Source organism: Nestor notabilis, unplaced genomic scaffold (assembly GCF_000696875.1).
Source record: "Nestor notabilis isolate BGI_N333 unplaced genomic scaffold, ASM69687v1 Scaffold30273, whole genome shotgun sequence".
NCBI classification, from domain to species: Eukaryota; Metazoa; Chordata; class Aves; order Psittaciformes; family Psittacidae; genus Nestor; species Nestor notabilis.
In genome coordinates this window covers 1,927-26,287 of record NW_009923799.1, presented here as the reverse complement: position 1 = coordinate 26,287, position 24,361 = coordinate 1,927, and the positions used below count along the sequence as shown (strand labels likewise).

General features: G+C 39.5%; 2 protein-coding genes across 2 annotated transcripts; one reads left to right on the top strand and one right to left on the bottom strand.

The window, feature by feature from the left end:
• Positions 1–4,025: 4,025 nt before the first annotated feature.
• On the top strand, positions 4,026–14,110 carry FBXL3 (F-box and leucine-rich repeat protein 3). The gene is made up of 4 exons (XM_010012328.1): positions 4,026–4,388; positions 6,124–6,246; positions 9,373–9,544; positions 13,467–14,110. Exons 1-4 carry the CDS (start codon positions 4,026–4,028, stop codon positions 14,108–14,110), a joined length of 1,302 nt encoding a protein of 433 aa, XP_010010630.1.
• A 5,714-nt stretch (positions 14,111–19,824) lies between these two features.
• CLN5 (ceroid-lipofuscinosis, neuronal 5) lies at positions 19,825–24,010 on the bottom strand (the record flags this gene model as incomplete). The annotated part of the gene is made up of 3 exons (XM_010012329.1): positions 19,825–20,336; positions 22,451–22,676; positions 23,845–24,010. Coding segments are annotated over 3 exons (904 nt in total), but the record flags the coding sequence as incomplete, so codon positions are not given.
• Between the last annotated feature and the right edge of the window lie 351 nt (positions 24,011–24,361).

The following is a 24,361-nucleotide window of genomic DNA, read 5'->3' as shown; positions in this document are numbered from 1 at the left end:
CCTGCCCGGGAGTGGAGCCCCCGCAGGCTGGGGCCGAGCCGGAAGGAGCTGACCCTGAGGTGAAGCTTCTCCGGGAGTAGCGGGGCTTAAGGCGCAGCCGTTCGTATTTATAGGGTGTCGCTGCCTCGCAGCCTTCTCATGATAACAGTAGTAAATTGTGAAACCCTCGTCGTTTCCAGCAGAACTAGTCGTTCTTGGCGATTAGGGGTCTTTAAGTCTGTTCTCCCCATTAACGCACTCCTTTTATTTCTGGAACAGCTTTACTTCAAGTGTAAAGCAACACCACGAGCTCAGTTAGGGTTGTTCGTGGGAAAGCGTTAGTAGTAGGTGTAAACAGCCGTGCGCAGTTGCTTGGGGTTTGGTTTGTATTTTTAGGGGATTTTTGGTGTTTCGGTTTCGTTGGTTTTGACTTTTTTTTGTTTGTTTGTTTTGGTTTGTTTGTTTGTTTTGGGTTTTGTTTGAGGTTTTTTGTTTGTTTTTTTTTCTTTTTATGGAACTATCCTGTCTGCACCTCACTCGGCAATAAAAACAATGTTAAGCATGTGCTTTGCTCCTCCTACTTGGTGACTGAACTGTGTGATTATGGTTGAACATGACTGTATTGCAAACAAGATAGTGTGGGTTGCACCCAGGTGCGGAGTTCAGAACACCGAGTTCTGAAACAAGTTGTTGTAGTAGCTTGGAATGTCTTAAAGATTCGTGCATCCTGATTTCACTCATCTTTCTGTCCTGGCAGAGTTGGGTATTCCTGGCTTTTTGGCTTTCCTGAGATTTTAAAGCAAAGTTGATTATAGCAGCAACGTGGTAAAACTGATCACCGATGAAGTGTCTCCTGCGTACGTCTGAGAGAGTTAAAAGCAGGATTGATGGTTCAAGCATTTATAGGAAGTGATAAGCAGTCAGTGTTTGGAAAATTGGTTGTGCCTATACAACCAGTGTAGAATGCCAGCATCACCGTCTTCCTCACTGGAAAGTTATTTCCATTGGCCTTGGATTTAAAATGGTTACATCTTTAGACTATCAGATACATAAAACAAAGTGAACTGAACTGCCTGATTACATTTGCTTCTTCCTACATTAAATTTGCAGAAAGGTTTATTCTTTTAACCTTTCAACTGTTTTGGGGTTTTTTTGTTTGGTTTTTTTTCTTTTTTTTTTTTTTTTTTTATTATATGACTCCAGAAACTTCTGTAGACACATCTGCATTCTTTCAATTTTGCATTTGTTTTATTGTTAGGCATGTTAAGAAGTTGAAACCAGTTATGTTTTTAAAAAGCTATTCTAATACTTCAAATTCTGAAACAAGATGACAAAAATTAGATGAACAAATTAATAAGAAATTAGATCATAAAACAGTCAATTCTTTAAGTAATATTTTTTAGTCTTGAGCTTAGACTTTTTTTCTCTCTTTGGAAAGAGGTTCCACAAGGAAATACTTTTAAAAATTTATTACTACTCTTTCCAATTACAGGAGCATTCGAGATGTCAGTAACAAAAAACTTGTCTGGAGATGTATTTTCCCATCTCCTGCTTTTCAAGCCATGGCACTTAAAGCACATAGCATCTTATTTTTTTGGAAGACTGTGACCTGAAATCCATCATCAGTATGGCTGTCGTGATGGCAGAATTGCCTTTTTTCTATGTTGGCTAGCTGTAAAAACTGGGGATAGTACCCCACAACGTCAAGAGTGGGTTTTAATCTGTAACCACCATATATTAACTACTTTAGAAGTCATCCAAGTTAGCTCAGAAGTGCAACTTGTAAGTTGGCTGTGGATGACCTGGGCCACTTCTGTCAGCCATCTCTCAGAAGTTCATTTTCCAGCTGAAAAATTCACAGAGAGTCACAGTTTTTGTCAGTGGCAGCTCACTCCCGGTCTTTTCGGAAGAAAATAAAAAAGGTGTCAGATCTAGCACTCTTGTCTTTGAAAAGATCAGTTACAGTGAACATGCTGCGTGTGTGAATCGGCTCTACTGTACATGCACAATAGCCCCTAGAATGTGATAAGGGAGAAAATACAGAACTTGCCCCCCTAAAGCAGGGATAAAAGCAGCCTACCTAACTAGGAAGTTCACGCACATGTATTACCTTATTAGCAAAAGGTAAGGCAGGATCTCTGTAAAGGAGGACTTGGAATGCAAATTCTAACAGTTACCTTGTGTAGTTTTTGATAGATTAACAAGAGATGGCTTTGGAAAGACTTAAAGACATCAACCATCCCAAATCTGGCAAGCGAATAGCTTGCACATGGTAATTGCTTGTTATAACCTAGTTGTTAGGAATATCTGTTTAGCCTAAAGTTTAAAGGAATGTTGCATTTCAGACTAGTTTATTACAAATAATATTCTGGGACTGTGCTTACTAGTTGTCTCAAAGACAAACGTGGCAGGTTTGCAGTGGATTTGCACGTCTAATTCTTGATTAGGTTTAGGTTTATTTTTTCGATTTCAACAGTTTCAAAATCCAGTTCCTTCATCTTTTTGCTAGTTGCAGATGGTTCTAAGTTACTATTCAGTTTTCTTGCTTTTCTTCTGTACCAGTGAAGTTAGTGGCTCAGCAGCAGAACTTTCTGCTTGTTTCAGCACAGGAGTTGTGTTTTGCATCGTCTCATAGTCATGAGCTGTGAATCACAGTAAATGTAGAGATTTTTGCCCAGTAGTGTTTTCATCTTATGCTTGCCCTTAAGTGCCACTGGGATTAAAAAATGAAGTTGAAGAAAATCAAAAGACAAATTCTGTTCATCAGTCTTTCAGGACAGTATGTTCGAGTTTGTTTACATCCTTTCGTGAATAGCTTCAGACCTTAAGTGACAGTTTGCTTTTGTCATGTGAGTAGGTAAGGTTAAAGTGCTTTAAAGATAGGTAAGGAGATGCTGGCTTTGAGAAAATAACCTGTGATGCACTGGATGATAAACACTGTAATTTTTCAGTTGTATATCTATTACACTTTGGTTTAAAAAAGACTTCTGAATACTTAGTTGCAGTACATAGCGAGGAAAGTTAAGTGTTCAGGTCCCCCATGGACTGGGATGTGATGATCTTATACATGTAATTGTATTTGAATGTTAAACCAGAATGATTTTAGTATGTATGAAGTACATGTTTATCTTGCAGAAATCGTGGGGGCTTGGGAGGTGTTTATACATGTCAAGCCCACCCCTCCCCTGGATTCTCTCAGCTTTTTAGAGACTAGAGTTGAATGTATTGTAGTTTAGTGTGAGGGCTCATTCGTCAGCCTTTAGGACATGGTATGCATTGCATTGAGGCTTTTTAAAATACATAGTTGGCAGCAAGTTCTGTTGGAAGCTGGCATGTATAAAAGAACACAATTTGATCAAAATGCAACGCTAGATTTATTTCAGATCTATGTAGTGGTGGGATTTTTTTCCTCTTTAATAATGTAATATAAGGTATGTACTACGGATGCTCTTGAGAATGAGATAACCTTTTGCCTCAGGCTTGTATTTAATACAATTTTGAAGAAAGTTTTCCCACTCTTTTGTAAACTTTTTTTTTTTTTTTTTTTTTTTTGTGGGTTGCAGCTTGCAGACTGTTACTGGAAATCTTTCATAATCCCTGTTTATTAGTTAGATGGAAAACTGGAAGCACACCAACGTTCTTGATGAAATATGTTTTTAAGGGTACTGATTTAAAATAGGTGCATATCGAAGTAACCTTTTTAAAAATAAATAAACGTTCTTTCTGGGAATAAATATGAACTTGATAGGTAGAATTTCTGCAAGATGCAGTGCCTGCAAACATGCACGCACTTGTTACTTACTTTCTTGCCTGACATTTCCCTTCCTTGTTATTTTTGGACTGCCACTTCAAAATCATTGTTACTTGTGGGTTGGTTTGAGTGGGTTTTTTTTTGTTTCTTTTTGTCTTCTCTGTATAAGGGAGGAAAAAGAAACCTGCAAAAGTGTCGTTACAGAAAGCATACCTTTTCACCTCATCACTTTTTTATTCATACTGTTACATTTACAAAATGTGTAGATTTTTTTTATTATTATTATTTTTATAGAATGAAACGAGGAAGGAAAACTACTGAGGCCAACAGCAGTTCATCTGAAGAGACAACTGAGAAAGAATCCAAGAGACACAAGGTCACAGACGAGAAAACCATAGTTGTGCAGAGTCCAGACTGGGCGAACCTGCTTCAAGACATTATCCTACAGGTGTTCCAGTACTTGCCCCTTCTGGATCGTGCTCATGCATCACAGGTCTGCCGAAGCTGGAACCAAGTGTTTCATATGCCTGATCTCTGGAGATGTTTTGAGTTTGAACTGAATCAACCAGCTACATCTTACTTGAGGGCTACACATCCTGAACTAATCAAGCAAATAATAAAGAGGCATTCCAATCACCTGCAGTATGTAAGCTTCAAGGTAGTGTATCCTATAGGCTTTTAAACAATTTTTATGAAAATAAAAGCATTTGTTAAACTTGGTTCTTTTTTTATCCCTGCATTTTATTCAGAGTGCTTTAAAGAAACATCTCCAGTAATTTTGAGACAGTTTTGATGGTTCATCTCTAACAAATACCAAAGCATGAGACATATGGTTTATGCCAGTAATTAGAAAACTGATGATAAGGGGTAATTGACAGTTGTGATCAGAACATTTTAATGCGTTGAAAATTAAGAACATCACTGAATTTTAAGAAAGGCTTATGATGTTATTTTTGTGGTTAGGATTGTCAGTTATTTCAAAAGAAAAACAGCAGGTCTCAGTGTGGTAGACCTTGTTTTGAGGCCTAGTATACTGCAGAAACAGGTTCTCTGAATGGGCATATATAGACATGGAGGTTACCTCCCAATTCATTTGTTTTATTTGGATATGTTTTCAGGACCAAAACTTGTAATAGCAGTTCTGAGCATAACTTTTCATTGCTTTAATTCAGTTAGGTGGGGAGTTTCTTGTTTGGTGCTTGATTTTTTGTTTTTTCTTGCAACATCTTAGCTGTTTAGAATTCTGCCTCAATGACTGGGAAGAAACACTTCAGTTCTGATACTACTGTACATCTGCGTACCTGCCTCAGAATTATGTTTCATCAGGATGCATAAATTGAGTGTTTTCCCGTTTCACATCCTCTAGGGAGCTGGGTCTGATATTCATGGTAGAAAAAATCTAATGTACAGAGAGCTACTTCAGTACTACTAATAAGCAACTAGCAGTTTTAGTACTAAATTGAATGGGGTTGTCTGTGTGCGGCATCTACTCGGCACAGCTGCATTTCAGTTAACTGGAAAACTGTGGGATTTGCACAGGATGGTGCTTGGCCAAGAACTGTCTTTGAAATCATGGAATTATTTTCAGCAGACAAAAACCTTTAACATTGGCCTGCATGTCGCTGTTTTGGAAGAGTGCTGTGAAACAGTCATGGCTGTGTATGCATCAGCAAAGTGACAAATTTGGAAAAGAAATTACTTCTGCAGCCAAATGGACATACTGGTGGTTTGTTTCTGGGATCTGGCACTTTTAATGTAGGAATCACAAGCATGTTGGTAGCTGGGATTACCAACCTCTACCTGATCATGTTTATTACTACTTCATGCAATACCAGATACAAACTGTTACCACAAGATTTGCAGGGCTTTTATCAGTGTCCAAGTAAAGAATATTTATGGCAGTATTGAAATGACCTTCCAGAGCTATCTCCTGTCTGTATTGCTTTGCACCAAGTGATTTTGAAGGATTCAGATGCCCTTCACTGGTAGGGTAAATACCCACAAAATTTCTTAAATGTGTCCCTTCAGTTCTTCAGTGTTGTAGAATCAACACTAGATCACAGGGAATACTAAGTAGCAAGGGTAATCACAAGTAAGTGAATGTAATACTGAGTGTTACTCTGTCAAGGCTGAAAACGTGAGGGGTTTTTTTCTAGGCAAAGAAAGATTGAATTGTTGAAATGAGGCTTTTCAGCTTGTGTTCAAGCAGAAAATGGACATTCATTGGTACTTGGATCAGTTGCTGGCAAGCTAGCATGGCTTATGGTAGACTTGATCAAACCCATGTTCTGTAAAGTGAAAAAAAGACATTAAAGTGTATCTGCTCTACTTTGCTTTTTGTAAAGAGTGTTTGATGCAATGTTTTCTGAGCAATAAATCTGTTTTGTTTTAAGGTGGACAGTAGCAAAGAATCTGCAGAAGCGGCTTGTGATATTTTATCACAGCTTGTGAATTGCTCTCTGAAAACACTTGGGTTAATTTCAACTGCACGGCCAAGCTTCATGGATTTACCAAAGGTATTTTTATACATATATTTTTTTTATAGCAAAGTATGTCAGTGTTCCATGCAGTATTCCTACAACTTTATGAAAAACCTAATTGTAAGAATATGCATCTTCAGTTAAAGAAAGCTTTATTATTGAGCTCTATTAAAGGGAGGAACTGAGATGTTGTACTAAGATGGATAACTAAAGTTTCACTCATTCTCTGCATCATGTGAGAACTTAGTTCTGACTTTGTTCTTCCAGGTCCTTTTATCTATTGACCTCAATGTAATACTGAGCAACATGATGCAAGTCAGGAGGGTAGATGATTTGTGTCTGTATAATTATACTGTGGGACTGTGGGGATGTTTAGGAGACTGTTTCAGTTAAATGAATGGTAGAGTTTTATCCATGTGGACTTACTGTAGGGATTATATGTTCAATGAGCTCTCTTTAGAAAGCCATATGATTGTGATTTTCAGTACTTCATGTCACACAGTCAAGTGTCAGATTCTTAGGCAAAGTACACTGTATTTCTGAAATTTTCTGTCAGATTTTTACCTTGCATATTTACCAAAACATGTTTTTTAACAGGTTTGGTTAAAATGCATCTACTATAGATGACAATGAATCTCTTACATGTGTTTCTAAACAAGAATTCCTGCTAGTGAGGTAGAAGTGTGCTATTGCTGAGGAGCAGGAGAGTGGTTGGGGTAACCTGGACTGCTTATTCTATGACAGTGATACCTTAGATGTCTAACAGCCTCAGTTCTTGAATCCAGTCTCACATGCGTGTGAAGGGCCACACAGAGCTAGACTATTAGCTGGATCTCAGTGACGTCATTGCTGATGATGGCAACAAGGATAAGGAAGAACTAGCGACAGCCTCAGGAAAGGAAGTAGGTTATAGGGCTTAAGCAAGGTTAGTTACAGAAGGATTATCAATTACTGTCCTTGGCAGTGATCACAGCCATGTAGTTCTCTTGAATATGTATTTTTAATCCTTAATTTTCAAAGGGGATTTCCAGATTTTAGCTATTTTTTTCTACGCTTTTTTCTCTTTTTTGATCTGCTTTGAGAAGTGACTGTAAGAAAACCTGAACATGGCGAAACCACTGTTAGAAATATTTTCTCCTTTCAGCTCTTGATTCTTACTTTATTTCTTAGTCTGAATGCTGTTTTAGCTGTCTGTCTTAGTTTTCACTGGAGGGATATGTTATGATCTTAGCTTGCTGAATAATTATTTGCAGTTATTCATGCTATGGTCGTATTCAGTTCAAGGCTTCTAAGATACAGGGTTGCTATTTTATTGTGCTGAATTGGTTCACATATGGCCTTTAAAAAATATATTGAAAATAAGCCAAAATCAGCTCTAGACATAATTTGTCTTTTGATGTTCACTGCACCAGTAACGTTGTCACCAGCATACGGGACCAGCAATGCTTTTTAAATTTTCCTAGTCCACTAATGAATTGGACTATTAATAAGTTCTTATGGGAAGCTGTTAGTAACAGGCAAAGACGATTGCATCTGAAAAATGGGTAACACCACACGTTTCATTTTTGTTTTATCAGACTGTATTGGAAGTCTGAACTACTTTGCATTACTTCCATTGGTACTTTTCTGATTTCAAGTGATGTGACATCTGGCAAATATTTGTAAATCCTATTTAGCATTGTGTTGTGTAGTCTTTTCACTAAGCATATTCTACATGAATCTTTTAAAGAATCTTACTATGGGATACATACGTGGCAATATTGAAAAGACATTGAATCTACAGATTTTCCACTTCAGTATATTGCCCGTCTTCATTAGTGCTTCAAACTGTATGGTTTCCTCTTTGTGTGAAGATGGTTAACTTCCTTTGCTTTTCTATTTAACAGCCTTCTTAGTGAAGGGAATTACATTCTAAATGCAGAGAATAAAACCACAGTACCAACACTTTCAGAATACAGAGTGGAAATATTAAAGCACTTTTTTCTTCTGTACATAACATATATAATCAGTATGTTGTCAGTACAGCTGGGAGTGGTCCCTAAAGCCAAAATGCCTAATACTTCTGATTTGAACTTTCTGTTTCCATTTGCATTAGCTGATTTTGACAGTTTATGTTAATGTGAAAATATTAATTCCTGCTCTAAATCTGAGTGTGTGTGAGTTTTACCAAAACCCACACACATATCAGATAAGAATGAGCTAATACTGTTGCCAGGCCTTATTTCACATAACTCTATTCAGGATTCTGTAAGTGCATGTGGCTCACAGTGAAACCATATTGAAGTCAAAGTAGCAGGTAATTTTATGGGATACTTAATTTGGTGCATGGAGGAAGTACTTTTTTAAGTCTTCTGTTCAGTAAATCCTGTAAGAAATCATGAAGATAAGCTTATTATTTGCTTCCTTTATACCATCAATGATTTCTACAAGCACTGCTGCATCTGCTCCATAGTCTGTGTTTCTCAAGTTCAGGTGCTCTGCCTTGGAAATTTCAGTGGTTACATAGAAATGCTGAAGAACAACAACCTGGGCCCCTGGACCCCCATTATACTTGCTGCGTAATCCATAATTAATTGATCATCTGCTCCTTGGCTCTGTTTAGACTGCACCACTCTGCTTTCCAAGACAAATCCATTCAGACCCTGAATTCTCTTGTCTGGATGATAGGCAGGCAGTAGTAGTATTTGGCTTTGGACACATCTTAACAGTATAGGTAGGGTTGCCAGTCTTGACTGTGTTTGCATCTCACCAGTGCAGCATAATTTGCCATGTGGGAATTCCTGTTCAAAGATGCTTCTTTTCAAGTGTGACTTGCAAGTTGCCCTCAAAATTAGGGCTTGTAGGCTTTCTCTTCACTCGTGGTCTTCCTATAGATTTAGGTTTGTGTAGTGGATTATCTTGGGCCAGGTTCTTGATTTATGTTTATTGTTAGACATTCTGATTTGCCAAATAAATGGACTGATAGCAAAAAGTTATTATATTTTCTCTACTCAAAAATATGTAAAATTTAATATTAGTTTTTAATTATGCAATATCAAAGGAATGCTTTTCCAGAAAATGTTGTCAGTAAGTAAAATAAAACTAGGACTGCTGTGCACAGTGTAAAACCATTGAGATGTTTATTTTAGGTACTAGTTTTTCCTTTGTGCTCTTTTTTTCCAGTCTCACTTTATCTCTGCACTGACAGTGGTGTTCGTAAACTCCAAATCCCTCTCTTCACTTAAGATTGACGATACACCAGTAGATGATCCATCTCTCAAAGTGCTAGTGGCTAACAACAGCGACACTCTCAAACTGCTCAAAATGAGCAGTTGTCCTCATGTTTCTCCAGCTGGTAAGCTACTGTGGTTTGGTTTTTTTGTTTGGTTTGGTTTTAAACATGAAATGCATTCGTTAAATTCTGTCTGAAACTGGTAAAGCCCTGAAAAAATAGAGGTGGGGTGAGCGTGAGGATGGATGTGGTATCTACAGAAAATGTCACTGAATGAAATACTAATTCAACTGTTTGTCAATCCATCCATCCTACCACTTGCAGAGTGACTACAGAGCTAATAATAAAACAGTGCATGCCTGTTCTGGACAAATAACTAACCTCCTGTGGGACTTAAAGGCATATATATTGACTTGAAGGTGCACTACTTCTGTAGTGACTATTTAAGTATTCCAGTATAATTAAGCTTTTTGGAACATGAGTTCCTTTTCTGCAGTTCATTATGCATGGGGTTTGAGTGCTGCAGTGTAATGGATTATGAAGATGCTGGTTTAGTCATTCTGAAAGAAAGCAGTTTAATCTTTTACTGGAGTATAAGTGCAAACAGTATCAACAACAGGGAGATGAGACTGAGATGTGCAGAACTTCTGTCATTACCAATGTACTTCATTAACAGTCTAAGCGTGTTTGTGGCAAGAATGAAGCCAGTTTGTATCAGAATGAAATCGCTGAGGATTGTTGGGGTTCATAGAATTAACATTTGTGGAAGATGTGTGCAATGCACAGCAAGTTTAAGATTCATTCACAGCTCATTAACTTGACAGTTACAGATTTTTCCCTGAGAAATGGAAGAGGAATTGTAAATGAGGTGCTGGCAACTTAATTCAGTTCCTCATTTGAGGATGAGTAGGAACTGCTGTAGTCACCACAGCTTTCTTCATGCAAGTATATTGCAACTGTAAATATTAGGTATATTGTATGTAAAATTCACCTCCTAATATGTGGGGAAAATGATACTGTCGCAGAGGGCATGTTACTATAGTGATAACAAAATACAAACACATACCTTTTGCAGGTGAATGTCTCAGACAAAACCTTGTGTTTGGTTTTGTATAAAGAATTCCTGAAAATGCAGGTTTGTTTTGCAGCAGGTTTGTCCAGCAAGGAGTTCACCAACATGTTAACTGGAATGTTATTTCCTTCAAAGCTTTCTAATTGTAGGTTGTTGAAATTAGCTTGAGTGACTGCCTCTTCTGATTTAAAATTTTGTTTGAGAATCCATGTGTCTGAGAAGTCCAGGAGCTGTAATGTGTCTGTCAAGGGGAAGAGGCTCCAGCAGTAATTTGTAGCTGCACAGAGTGAGTCAGTTCCTTGGGCTTGGACACCTCTTGAAGGAAAATTAAAAACTTTGAGCACCAAGACTTACCTGGATTTTTTTCTGTGGGGAATATTATAATTAGTAGGCTGCCATAAATGTGGAAAAACATTAATTGAACCAGAAGGGACATGAGTTATGCAAAACTAATTACTTACAGATGCACTTCAAATGGTATAACGTGCCTTCAGATTGCAGGCTAGGGTGTGGTGGAATATAGAATCATAGAATAGTTAGGGTTGGAAAGGACCTTAAGATCATCTAGTTCCAACCCCCCTGCCATGAGCAGGGACACCACACACTAAACTATGTCACCCAAGGCTCTGTCCAGCCTGGCCTTGAACACCTCCAGGGTTGGAGCATTCACAACTTCCTTGGGCAACCCATTCCAGTGCCTCACCACCCTCACTGTGAAGAACTTCTTCCTATAGCTAATCTAAACTTCCCCTGTTTAAGTTTAAACCCATTACCCCTTGTCCTACCACTGGAGTCCCTAATGAAGAGTCCCTCATTACTGGATTAGCTCTCAAGAAATTTGTTACTGAAGGACAGAAGAGTAATGCAAGGTAGTGCAAGGGAGACTCCAGTACTACAGGGATAAAGGAGAAAGATTGATACCAAGCTGTTAATTTCTTCCAAAGGATGCTCTGAATAATCCCTGAGTTACTGTACAAAGAGGGATGTTTGGGTTTGAGCTGGTGAAACAAAGGCAGTGATGTATTTCTAATTTTTGTGAGCATATCTGAAGTTTCTGCTGTTTGCTGTTTCTTCTCTGAAGTTTAATTTGCATTAGAACTGCAATAGTAACTTGTAAAAAAAAAAATAATGTTAATTTTTAAATCCACATTGATATGCTGTTGTTTATTACCTGAAATACTAGCTGTTGGAACGGGGTGAATCGAAAGCCGTTCTGCTGTGCTTTGGGGGCAGGGAGTTGCTTCTTTTTGGATGGGGGAGTAGGGGAGAAGAGTAGCTGTTGGGTGGGTCTGCATCAGCAGTTCAGTAGAGGGATTTCTTTGATGCAAATCCGTGCTGTATGGTATTGGAGCGATTTACCTCTCAGTGACACACAGGTTTAGGCAGTGCTGGCTGAGGGATGCTCTGTGAACAGCGTGGGCTCCAGGCAGGCCCTCGAGTAACTGTCTACACTGAGTGCATGGTCAGTTCTATGTGCAGGATATGTAACTTCATTGACAGAATGTTATGTGGATATCCAGTCTTTGACCCATCAAAAGTCACAGCAAGTTGAACCCCCGTTCTTCCATTTTTGCATTGCATTAGTCAGTGATGTGACAATATATGTGGATCTTGAAACTGTTTAAAATATTTCATGTGCGAACAGCTCTAGGTATCGTGAAGCAGCATGCTTGAGTTCACTTAAAGGCAGTGGTCAGAATAGCTTTTCTGGGAGTACTGCTGTTAGAATAACTTCATTATTTCAGGCCAGGAAATTATCTCTGGAATGTGCAGAAGGTACACACAAGTTTATAGTTAGCTTAGTTTTAATTTTGTACTCCAATCTTAAAAAAAAAACCTAAAAATCCGTATTTTCTCTTCATCTTGGATCCCACCCTTTCCTTCCCAAATGAAATGATGAGTACTGTTACATATAGAAATTCTTTTTATAAGAAATAGTTGCAGTAAGAGTTGGGTTAAAATTCTGTTTATCTGAATTCTGCCTTTTTTTTTTTTTTTTAATTTATGTAACAAACTTTTTGTATTTGACAGTATTCTATACAGTTAAAAGAGCTTCTGATGAATGTGTTCTTGCAGATCCTCAGGTGGAAAATACGTACTTCTTTGGAGTACACGGTCATGCAGTATTTTTACAGTAATTTATTTCAGAAAGTGTTTTTAGGCTCAGTATAGGCTTCTCTTTTGAGTTTAATAACTGGATCTTAAAATAACTGCTGTCTTTGTGTGTTTCTTCCCATTGCTTCAAAGCTGTAGTGTGTTGAGCTCAAGCTTTTCAGCTCCGTATTAAATGTGATGTTCCCATCTCTTCTGTTAATGGAAAGACCATATCCCAAATTTCATGCAGTTTTCTGAGTCACATGGAAGGAGGACTGCATGTTTTTTAGTACTTTTGGGTTTATTTTAGTACTGTTAACCAGCATGGTACCATTGCTTGTATCTGCAGATAGGATGAGTGGGAACCCTAAAGGCTGAACTGAATTCTTTTTGTTAATATCTCTGCCATGAGCAGCCCGTTATATTGATTCGTGAAAGGGAGAGTCTGGAAATTGCTGTTCTATGAGTTACTGCTTCTAATTTTTAGTGTTTTTTCCTTCTATTTTCCTCTTGCTGTTGCTTTTCCAAATTTAAATATTAATACTTTGTTAGAAAGAACAAATACTGACAGCAGCAACTTGTACCTATAATGAAATAGCTAGCATTCATTTTCCATTTGCTTCCCTCAGATGACAGATCTCATTCATGGTTGCTTTGTCAGCCAGAGGAGGGGACAGCAGTTCTTCCAGAGCAGGCTAAGGAATTATGAGTAAGCCTCTTTTACAAAAATAAAAGTATATGACTATATGTGCCCTTACCAAAGGGCAGAACAGTCAGAGTATGCTATTTCTGTGTTTGTCATCTGAGAATCCACTCCCACAGGTCTTAAGGTCCTTTCCAACCCAGACAATTCAATGATTCTGTGTTCTCTTTTCTCAGGTATCCTTTGCGTGGCTGACCAGTGTCATGGCTTACGTGAGCTGGCGCTGAATTACCACCTGCTGAGCGATGAGCTTCTGCTTGCTTTGTCTTCGGAAAAACACGTCAGGTTGGAACACTTGCGCATTGATGTTGTCAGTGAGAACCCCGGACAGACTCAGTTCCACACGATTCAGAAGAGCAGCTGGGACGCTTTCATCAAGCATTCTCCTAAAGTAAATTTAGTCATGTACTTTTTCTTGTACGAAGAAGAGTTTGACCCGTTCTTTCGTTACGAAATACCCGTCACTCACCTTTACTTTGGAAGATCGGTAAGCAAAGACGTACTTGGCCGCGTTGGGATGACTTGTCCTCGGTTGGTTGAACTGGTTGTGTGCGCCAACGGATTACGGCCACTGGATGAGGAGCTGATCCGTATTGCAGAACGTTGCAAGTATCTGTCAGCCGTTGGCCTCGGAGAATGTGAAGTCTCTTGCAGTGCCTTTGTTGAGTTTGTGAAGATGTGTGGTGGTCGTCTCTCGCAGCTTTCCATTATGGAGGAAGTTTTGATCCCTGATCAGAAATACAGTTTAGAGCAGATTCACTGGGAAGTTTCAAAGCATCTTGGTAGAGTCTGGTTCCCGGACATGATGCCCACATGGTAAAGTCCTTCATGGTAAAGACTTCAGGGCAGATGGAATACCACCTTAAACCCAAGCTTACCATATTGCAATTTGCTGTATAAGCTTATTTAATAATACGGTTTTTACTGTAAGTTACTTCATGGTTTGATTAGAAAATTAATTTTTCACTCAGAATTATTTATGAGATCCAGATTCAAAACCAGAAATCGTGGATAGCTTCAAACCCCCTTTTTATCCAACTGAAAATCCGTTTTCTGTTCTAGATTTGTTGTTTGTCATTGATAGTGACCTCAAACTTTAATGGAAATAAAAAATGTATTTAAAATATGGAAATGTACCTGCAAAATATCAGTTTTAATAGGCTGTTCTTTCATTTAGATACTCGTATTGAACAGAATGAGATCTGATCTTAAAACCAAAACAAAGCCACGCATAAATTGCATGCTTCTGGCGCAGACTACAGACACCAGTTCTAAACCCAGGCATCTAGATGGCAAGATTGAGATGATGAGGCATATTTAGTGGGCTGTGAAATAATAAATTCTTTTATATATAAAAGGCAAGAGCAATACACAATAACATAGTTTAGACAACTAAAATATTAAGTTTGTTACCTTATTCAGTGGATTATTAGATCCATCTAAAATGTATTTGGAGTGCAAACCAATAGTAGCGTGAGCTACCAGAAGTGGTGTGGTTTTTCTTACCCTCTATGCGTTTTAATGTAGTTTGCTTATGGGGCCTCAGATCTGTGTCTAAACCTGTTTTAAGGTATTTTATGTCTAGCTCAGGAAACGAAAGCATTCTGGGGAAAAATGTAGATACATTGTATTTAAACCACATTGGAGTTAATGAGCTTTTCTTGCCCATTAACCAGTTTTGCAGCATAGGGTCAGATGGAATAAGGTGTAGTTTATTATGTGAACCCTGAAGTGTTAAATGTGATGATGTGGATGTGAAAAGCATGAGATGTGAAGGTTAAAATTTAAGTAAGTGATGACCAAGAATCTTCTAACAAAACCTTAGACCTTTTGGCTGCTGTCAATTTGAGAGAAATGACATTGTAACAGTTGCTTAAGCTGTATAAACTAATTGTATACTGTAAATCTGTTTCGGAAACATTTATGTATAAAGTGAATGTTTGATAGATGATCATTTTGTATACCTTGAATTCAGCTAGCTCGATCACTTCATATTTAAAAAGCTAACAGCAGTAAACTTGCGTGGAGTAGAGCAATAGGCAAAACCTTGTTTTGAATATTCGGTACATCAGTTTTATTAAAGAAAGTTTTTAGTCTGTAAGTGCTGTAGGCAGTGTATTGCCTGTGATCTGGATGTGGCTTGTGACTTCATTTCTTACCACCGCCAGTTATGTTATTTTCTCTCCTCCATTATTGATGGGTAACACTAAAGTCTTCATGTGGCTGCTGAACATGTTTGGAAGTCATCAGCAAGGCAGAGTTGCTTGGGCAATGGGCCAGGCTCAGCTTAGCAGGCAGCCTCTTCTCATGTGAGCGGTACAGCTACTCCTCAATATAAGTAGATTTTCTTCATTTCTGACTTGGGAAGGTTCATCCAAATGTATAGTTTAAGTGTAATACACTTAAGAGCGTATTTAAGTTCGTAACTATTTTGAGCAAGCAGTGCTCAGTGGGCTGGACATCTTTATAAGGGAGTTGTATGTTTCTTTAGAGATTTGATTTAAAAATTGCATTTTCTGAAATAACGCATTTTTTTGTATTAGAATTTGTTAAATCATTGTAATACTATAATTTGCTTTTATTTGTATAAAAGGTGTCAATATATTTAGTCCATAACAGTAAAAAAGCTCAGTGTTTTTTATACTCTGACTCCTGGGTTTGCCTGCATGGTAAAGGTGGAGTAAAACACTAGGAATTGCTAAATCAGTAAATGAATGTGTGAAGTAAATGAATGTGTGAAGTAATCTTGCCCATAATGCAGCCAAAACCTCTCTGAACCTTGACAGCCGGTGTCCCAGTGTCAGCAAGGCAAGCCTGTTGCTTACTATTGTGGTAGTGGGAATAACTGAGAGGCAAGGCACAGCGTTCGCGCCGGTGTTCCCCCGCTTTGGAATTGACATCTCTGAAATCCAACACTCTGCTTCCCACAGAGAAGCCTCTGTTGGATCTCTCCCTTCCACAGAAGGTCAGCAGCTTTTTTATTACAGCATCCTTAGCTCAAATAGTGCAGCAATGAAACAAACTTCCCAGGCCAAGCTTACGTGGTAAGTGGCTTCAGGAAAAGCTACAGTTCTCGTTTTTTGCCAATCTTGTACAATTCTTATTTTGCCAATTCTTATGTTGGAACAAATAATAAAAAAATAAGTAAAAAACCATGACATAATTAGTAACCTGAGTACCACAGACTGTCATGATGTTCACTAGGAACATGAACACAAGTGTCTTACAGCTGTATAAAATAATTTTCCCTGGGCTCAAGTTTATTTCTTCTTGTTTTCAGCAGGCAATCCAGTATTGGCTTGGTTGTCTGGTTTTGCTGTTAATATGTGCAGTCACAAACCTTACCCCTGATGCAAGTGCTACATCGCTTCAGGTTTTTGATACACAATCACTCTTGAAAGCTGTTGATGCAAAGCAGCTGGGGTAATCCTGACTAGTCATGCTCCATGAGATAGTAGATCAAAAGTGAAAAGGTGAGTGATTTAAGAGCAGCTGTTTACATTAACTTTGTCATTTCCTGTAGTTTACCTAAAGCTACAAACTTGAGAATTTAAGGGAGAGGAGGGTGTAGGAATTTTTCTCTTTTTTTTTTTTTTTTTTCCTTCCTCCCAGTCAGAAACTTTCACCAATACTCACATAAACTGATGTGACTACATAGGTATACATTAGCTCCATATATCCCAATCATTGGTAAAATTTTGCTGTGGTCCAAATTAATTTTCTGTGAACTTAAAGTAGGGTTCAATGTGGCCTCTTCAGAATTTGGAGTAAGCCTGACTATAAACCTAGAATTTGTCATGTTACTTCAGAGATCTGTCTTCACCTCTGGCTGGTCTAGTGGGTTGCACACACAATGGTAAACACAAGTGTGGCTGCTGCTGCTGGAGCATTGATTTATGAGGAAATTAGCGAAGTCTTAAAGGGACTCAGAACTTCAGTGTCTGTAGCTCAGACTACAAACTAAATTAATCCTCCTAAAATACAGGTGCTGTAGAAATAAATTCCTTGGAGGTGTGATCAAAGTTTAATAGCATCAAAGCTAGGACAATGAGACCACAATTAACCTCTGATGTTGTGTATGTTCATCTACTGCTCCCTTTTGTTAGGTTTTTCTTGTAGGATCACACCCACTGCTGGCCGTTGTTGTTCGCATGCTTTGAAATGGAGACTGCAGTGTGCTTTCTGCTCCGCTCTCCACCCAGGGTTTTGTAAGATGGCAATTCTGGCAAAATGCTGAGCCACTGGGACAGCTCTTGACCTTTCACAGGAAAATATCTGCTCCTTCTGGTCTTGCAACATGACACAAAATGCATAGTCTCCCATTTTATGAAGCTCTTGCATGAAGATCAGCTGTCACGGTTTGTTACATGAACATGGAGAGAGACTGTTGTGATACCTGGTATCATACCTCATCTGCTGACCAGTCTTTTATGGTTTGTAAGAAAGAACTGCGTGATGTGCAACCAGGCAGCCTGGATCTCAAAGCCAGATTTAAACACTATTGAGACAAGAACTTTGGTGGATGTAGCATCAGACCCATTTTGCTGCCTTATCCTCAAGAAACAGGATTTAAGAGAGAAAGTGCCACGCGAATCCTCCCCCAAACAAACTTGAGTGTTTGGAGTGTGGGGGAAAGAGGGAAACAGTCAATTTCCCAATCCTGTAGCTGAAATCTCTGACAGCAAGAGTATCTGAACTGAAGGTCCTGTAGGCCTACCTGATGGCCAGCTTCTTTCTTCCCTTTGAGATTCAGGCACCCAAAAGCTGTTCTTCGAACTCTGTAACAGCCTTTGTTACATGCAGCAGACGAGAGACAGGCTTTAGAACAGTCCCTTCCCCATGGCCTGTAGCATCAAGCCCTTCAAGGGATTTTGACTCTCAGAGGTGGTATGAGCCCTCCAAGTCAAATTGTTTCAGGATGCTTTGCTCTAACTGTTCACAGCCATTTTGATAGTATTATGTTAGATGGCATAGTATCAGTTAGGAAATTCCTCACAAGAGTCTCTCAGCTGGTTAAAGCAAGAGCTGGTGTCTTTGGCTGCAGAGTAAAGTCTTTCAAGGTGAGGCAGAAGATGAAGTTTAACATAAGTGAAACTAATAAGCAGCTTTCCCCCGCAGCACAGAGGTACTCTGATCACCTCATTCATCTCGCACTCTCATGTTCATCCCATTACATGATAATGCAATTCAACTAATTAATTTTAGTGACTTCTTAACACAAGGTTAACTTTCTGCCATTCTTATGATTTGAATCAAATCACTGTGTATTCCCCTCTTTGCCTGCACCAAATTCTTAACTTGGCCCAAGCCAACTGAAACTGCAGAGCTGGGCTCCTGTGTCACTGCTTAGCCATGATGCAGCAATAACCTCCGCAGCAGCACTGCTCATTCTGCAGCTAGTTAAAAAGATAAAGCAAGCAGTGTACACTTGGAGAGGATTATGCTGCTTCAGGGGTATGTTTAGAGTACAGGCACCTCCCTGCTCTCCAGAAAGCCAGTGTTCCCTTTGCTTTGGTCAACTGGGTTTAAAGGAAACCCGTTACCAAGCTGCTCCAGGGGTCACCTGGCACAGGACTCGTGGACACCACAGCCAGCACAGCACCATGACTGCACACAGCACTGCCAGAGCCTGTACCCGCTTCTCACAGGCAAATCTGTGACCAGTGTGGATTTTTAACTCTAACACCCCACAAACTGCCACTGCTTCTTTCATAGTAAATGCTGTTAAAAGACATTTAAAAGCAATATAAACATGACTTCTATGAAACTGATCTAATCAAAACCTTGAGCAGACTTCAAGGCAGGAGACTGCTATAATACTGCAGTTATGCATCAATGCCAACACCAGAACAGGCTGTTTGCCTTCCACCTGTGCTAGAAAACACACACAAATCTTGTGAAGAGCCATCTGTATTGTGTTCACAATGCAGGTGAAGGAAGCAAAGTGAGGAAAAGATACCACCCATGCCATCTTCTAGTAGATTCTGCCCCTTCCCACCCTGATGAACACCTATGTCACAAATAAAAGAACAGTTCATAGGTCCCAGTTGTACAAACCCAAGAAATACAGAAACATCAACGTAAGGCACATGTTGAGGGAACTGGGCACATCCAGGCACTCAGGTTTGTCAGCTCCAACACACAGATTAGCCGAGCTGGTCAGACCAAAAGGTCCTTGTAATTCTTGTGTCCCACCATGTTGGTGGCCAGGTGCTATCTGTGGCCACATGGCCATCTATGCGGAGACCAGAGCAGGCAGACTGCCTTCTACACGCCCTCTGGCACTGCAGTCTAGCCAAGAGCAGCTGCACTGGCCCACCTTCAGACAGGTCACGCAGAAGCCAGGCATGTTAGAGACACTGAAGCTATACAGGTAGTAAGTAAAAAAAAGGCAAAGTCTTTCATGTGATCTAGCAAAGCCTTCCCAACACAACTTTTACAGTTGCCAGTGAAACGCTAACACCGTCATGGCAGCAGTCCCAAATCCTTATGAATATTCTGACATAAGGGCAAGTTTGGTTCTTCAGTAAGCCATTACACGCCAAAGGATGTTTTGTTTCCAGTAGGTAATGGAACCTCTTCATAAATTATTTTGAGATAAGGGAACTTCATAGGTAAAAACCAGTATTCCAAGTTGTAGAAGAGGTAAAACTGATGATTCAAGATGACACGATCAATAATTTTTAGAAGATCCACAAAAAACTCCCTGACTGTCCGATGAGGTTTGAAAGGGTAGTAGAAGTCCCTTACAGCTGCTGCCAATGTCTTGTTCCCTTGTGGTCCAAAAATAGATGTTTCATTTCCCAGATAAACAGGCTCGCCACTGAATAAAATTATGCTTGTATAGTTTGTTTGTATCTTCTTAAAGACAGCTCCCAAGTCAGCCAGCTTCTGGTATGTTCTCAGTATAAATTTAGAGCATTCATAAGCATCAAACCACACTACTGACTGTTTGTCAGGACTTGCCTGAACTGTCCAGGTCTCATAGTAAATGCCAGTCTCATTGTCGTGTCTTACCCATTTTGCCATTTCATTAAACATGGTTCCTGTAAGAGAGGAAAGTAACTATTACAGAGACAAAGTAACAAATATATGACTCACAATATTTCCCATCTATTTCAAGGTTCACCTCCCTTCCCTGCAGAAGTTTACCTGCAACGCTACCTGACCATACAAGGACACAAGGCTTAGGTTGGAGGGAGAAGCAATACCCAGCTGAAAAAGCTGTATTTACATGTAAGTTATTTAAACCGTAATTCCTTTTTCTGCCCCATTTCCTGCTACTATGCCAAAGCATCCGAACATCAAGGAACCATGACACTTCTGATTTTGTTTGATCCATGCAGACAAGCAGTCCAGGTGGCACAATCTATCAGAAATGCTGACAAAGTGCTCACCAGCACAACAGGCGTTGCTGCACTTCCTGAAGTTTTACCTGAATTCAGAAATTCATAGATTGGGTTGGAAGGGATCTTAAAGATCCTCAGGGCAGAAGTTTCATGTCTCAAGAGAAACCCTAGACTGGGATACCTGCTGTTTTAGCAGCTCCTCAGACAGCAAAGTTGAACTAAAAGCCAAATGATGAGTGGGATGTGAAGACCAGTAAACTTAAAGCCCTTGAGGACTATTTCTTAATTTAGAATACATGTTTGGAGCACTCTGGTGATGGTGATTTCACAACTGGAATGAGGAAGACATCTCTAACTCATCTCTCTGGTAGCTCGCTATGGGCGACGCACCAGCCTCTGCTCCAAAATACAGCTGAAGCACAGGGCTTATTTTCCTTCTTTTGTTTTTCCTGCAGTCCTAGCACTGCACCTCAGCTGAGCCCTTTGACTAATCCTGACTTTGGCTAATCCTGCCCTATTTCACAGAAGAAACATACCCCTAAGTAACATTCACACAGCCAGTGGGCTTTAAGAGAAAATGAGATTGCTTCACTGCGGTCTGCTGACAAAGAGCAATGTGGGATCTCACAAAGGCAAAAAGGACCAGCTGTTTCATACGTTAAAGCCTTCTCCCACAAAATGGGATGTTTTTTGCCTGCTCTCTGAAGGAAGCAAGTTCAGCTCATGTTCACAGAATCACAGAATGGTTTGGGTTGGAAGGGAACTTAAGATCATCTAGTTCCAACCTCTCTGCCATGGGCAGGGACACCTTCCACTAGACCAGGTTGCTCAAAGCCCCGTCCAACCTGGCCTTGAACACTGCCAGGGATGGGGCATCCATAAGTTGTCTGGGCAACCTGCTCCAGCATCTCATCTGTGCTCGCACCCATTCATCCTCTTTCACAGTAACTTTTGGCACTGGATAGATCATCTAGAGACCAAGTCCAGCAAAGTTGCTGAAGGGGGATGCAGGCAAACATAAAGCACCACATCACACTATCTGTAACTTTCCACTGTGCCCTGTACACAGCTAACTTCACAGAGTAAGTCACTTTGGTCACAAAATTTGCAACTCTCCAAGTCCTCAGTGGGCTTTGTTTGTAAGTCATTCACTGTATTACTGCAGTAATCAGCCAGATTTATTTAAAGGACCTTTTCATTTTAGGATTCCAGTGTTTGGTATGCACAAAGAAGCTATTCTGGTGATCATCCACTTATTTAGAGGTGTAACCCTTGGTTTTGTTCTACACCATATGACAGAGAGCTATTACTGGGGACATTTGCACAGTTTTTATAACACATAATGGGGGAGATGGAAAGAAGAGATTAGTATTCTTTATATTTCTGAGATGATTTCTAAATATGCCTTATTTGTTTGCCCAGTAATTTACACATTTCCACCAGTTTTTCTATCTCAGCAGTCATCTGTCACTTCACAATAGAAGGTTTTGTTTTGATGAAATCATGTGAAACAAGTCCATAATGGTTCTGTAGAAGCTGTTTTCTATTTTTACACTCAAGAGACTCAATGTTTTTGTACAGCAACGCCAAATGACTCTCATTTAACAACTCTTCAGGGTGTTTTGTTCAAAAGGCAGCAGCCTCAGGCCACTTTCTGTATAGAATGCAGAAATACTATTTCAGTTTGAAATTAGTACCAGTGACTAACATTGTGAATAACCTACAAAACATAAATTAAAAGATACTGCTTTACATGAAGACAAGGCTGACTATATTTTATATTAGAACTACCCAAAGCATCTGAAACTTACCTGATATTGTGGTCACAAGAACTAAAGTTCCATTTTCCTTCCAGTGTGCATCATCTATTCCTTCATAAAAGCAGGCAGCACCCTGGTTACACCAGAATGGTGCATCCATGCCAGGCCGGAGATGTGGAAATGTGCAGTTCCCAAGTTGGAAGAGTTCATACCACTCCATTGTATAGTTTTTGCCTGTTAGAGAGCTCTTGAAACCCACAGCATCATGCATAATTTTCTGGAAAAGAAAAAAACCACCAAAGCCCCAGAACTTTAACATAAAAACTACTTCAGCTTGAGCTGTACAGAAAATAAGATGCTTGGGAGCTGCTGTGTCACAGATTTAGAAGAGGGGAAGAGGTTCCTGTAACACCTTGGATTCAGCAGCACTGATACACAACATACTGGATTGTATCACACACATACTTTTATCACACTGTCTCAGCGGTTGTCTATCCATCCAGTATGAGTTCTGCCTCCAGATACTCAGTGAGAGCTCATCTTCAAAATTCAAGTTTCCTTTTGAATCAGTCTCACACGGGTATCAAAGAAATACAGACCAGAACAGAGTTACCAAAACCAGATCTTAGTAATTAAAGCCACAAGAGGAATGAGATAAATATTTCTTTTAAAAGCTGTAAATAAATCAATCCAACCTTAATTTAACAACTGTGATATTTGAAGCTATTTCCATTTTTGACTATGTGCTTGGTTTTGATGTTGGTATTTCATGTTCACTAAAGTTTATTCACTAGGGATTGTGCTTTGAAGCTTAATTATGCTACTGAATTATATGACTGAAGTTGAGATTCTTTAATTAAAGTCTCCATTCATGGAGTCATGCAAATATGAAAGTCTGTGATCAGTTTTAAATAAAGTCTAATGATTAGTCTTAAATACTGATCATAACATTCAAGACAGATCCATGAAAGCAACCAACTCCCCACGATCCACAATTCTCACCAGCCAGCTGTCCACTCCTGACAGATATCCATGTTCATGCAAGTATGCAAGTTTTTAAAAACAGAAAAGTTAATACACTAAGGAAGCACTTCATCTGATACAAGGGTATAAATGAATGTATTTTCTTGATTCAATTCTAGTGCAGAAAAAAAACCCCAAATGTAACGATGTGGGTATATAAAACACTGACAAAGCTCCATAGGGGAACACATTCAAACCCACCAACAGTGCTGGTCATGCTCTTTTCTTTAGCTGAGCTAAATTCTGTAACTTCTGTTTGAAACAGCTTTTTGGGTATCCTTCCTATAGATAGCTGAGCTTGAGTGCTCCAATGCTTTTCCATGCAAACACATCTCAACCTTACAGCTCCCATTCTTGACACCTGCTGTTGAACTCAGCTGAATGTGCCGCTACAACTTTGTTAAACAGAACCATCACCGTACCAAATGTCCTAGTAGGTCCCCATATTTGAATTCCCATACTGGAGCCTGTAATCGATACACTTCAATGACGTCCTCTTTTTTCATAACTGGAATGGCAGAGCCAGTGGGACAGAAGGTATAACGAGCTTGGCAGTAAGGATCAGGTTTTGGACGATAGTCAAAGCGCCTGCATTGAGAAAGAGAAGCACACAGAATGATAAGCACAGCTTCCTGGATGGAGTAACTGCTTTGTGGCTTTCTAAGGGCCTGAGTGGGACAGCTCAAGTGTCCAGCCACCCCAAAGACAGGTTTTGTGATCCAGACACTGCAACACTTGGAGCTACACAAGTTTGTCAGGCTGCTGAGGTGCACATCTGCAGAAACAGGACTTCGATTCATAAATGCCAGTCATGTTGTACACAGTACTAATCACAATACAAATGGAAATACAACTCTTCTGCAACTGACAAAAGACTGTTTATAAGAAATATTCAGTGAAGAACCCTAAATGCAAAGATCACATATGGCCAGTTGTGAA

What these genes read in the sequence shown, in the direction of transcription:
- FBXL3 (XM_010012328.1), top strand. Translation starts at nt 4,026, where the DNA reads ATGAAACGAGGAAGGAAAACTACTGAGGCCAACAGCAGTTCATCTGAA. An exon ending in TGCAGTATGTAAGCTTCAAG is followed by an intron (nt 4,389 to 6,123) that starts GTAGTGTATCCT and finishes TTTTGTTTTAAG; the next exon opens with GTGGACAGTAGCAAAGAATC. An exon ending in TCCTCATGTTTCTCCAGCTG is followed by an intron (nt 9,545 to 13,466) that starts GTAAGCTACTGT and finishes CTCTTTTCTCAG; the next exon opens with GTATCCTTTGCGTGGCTGAC.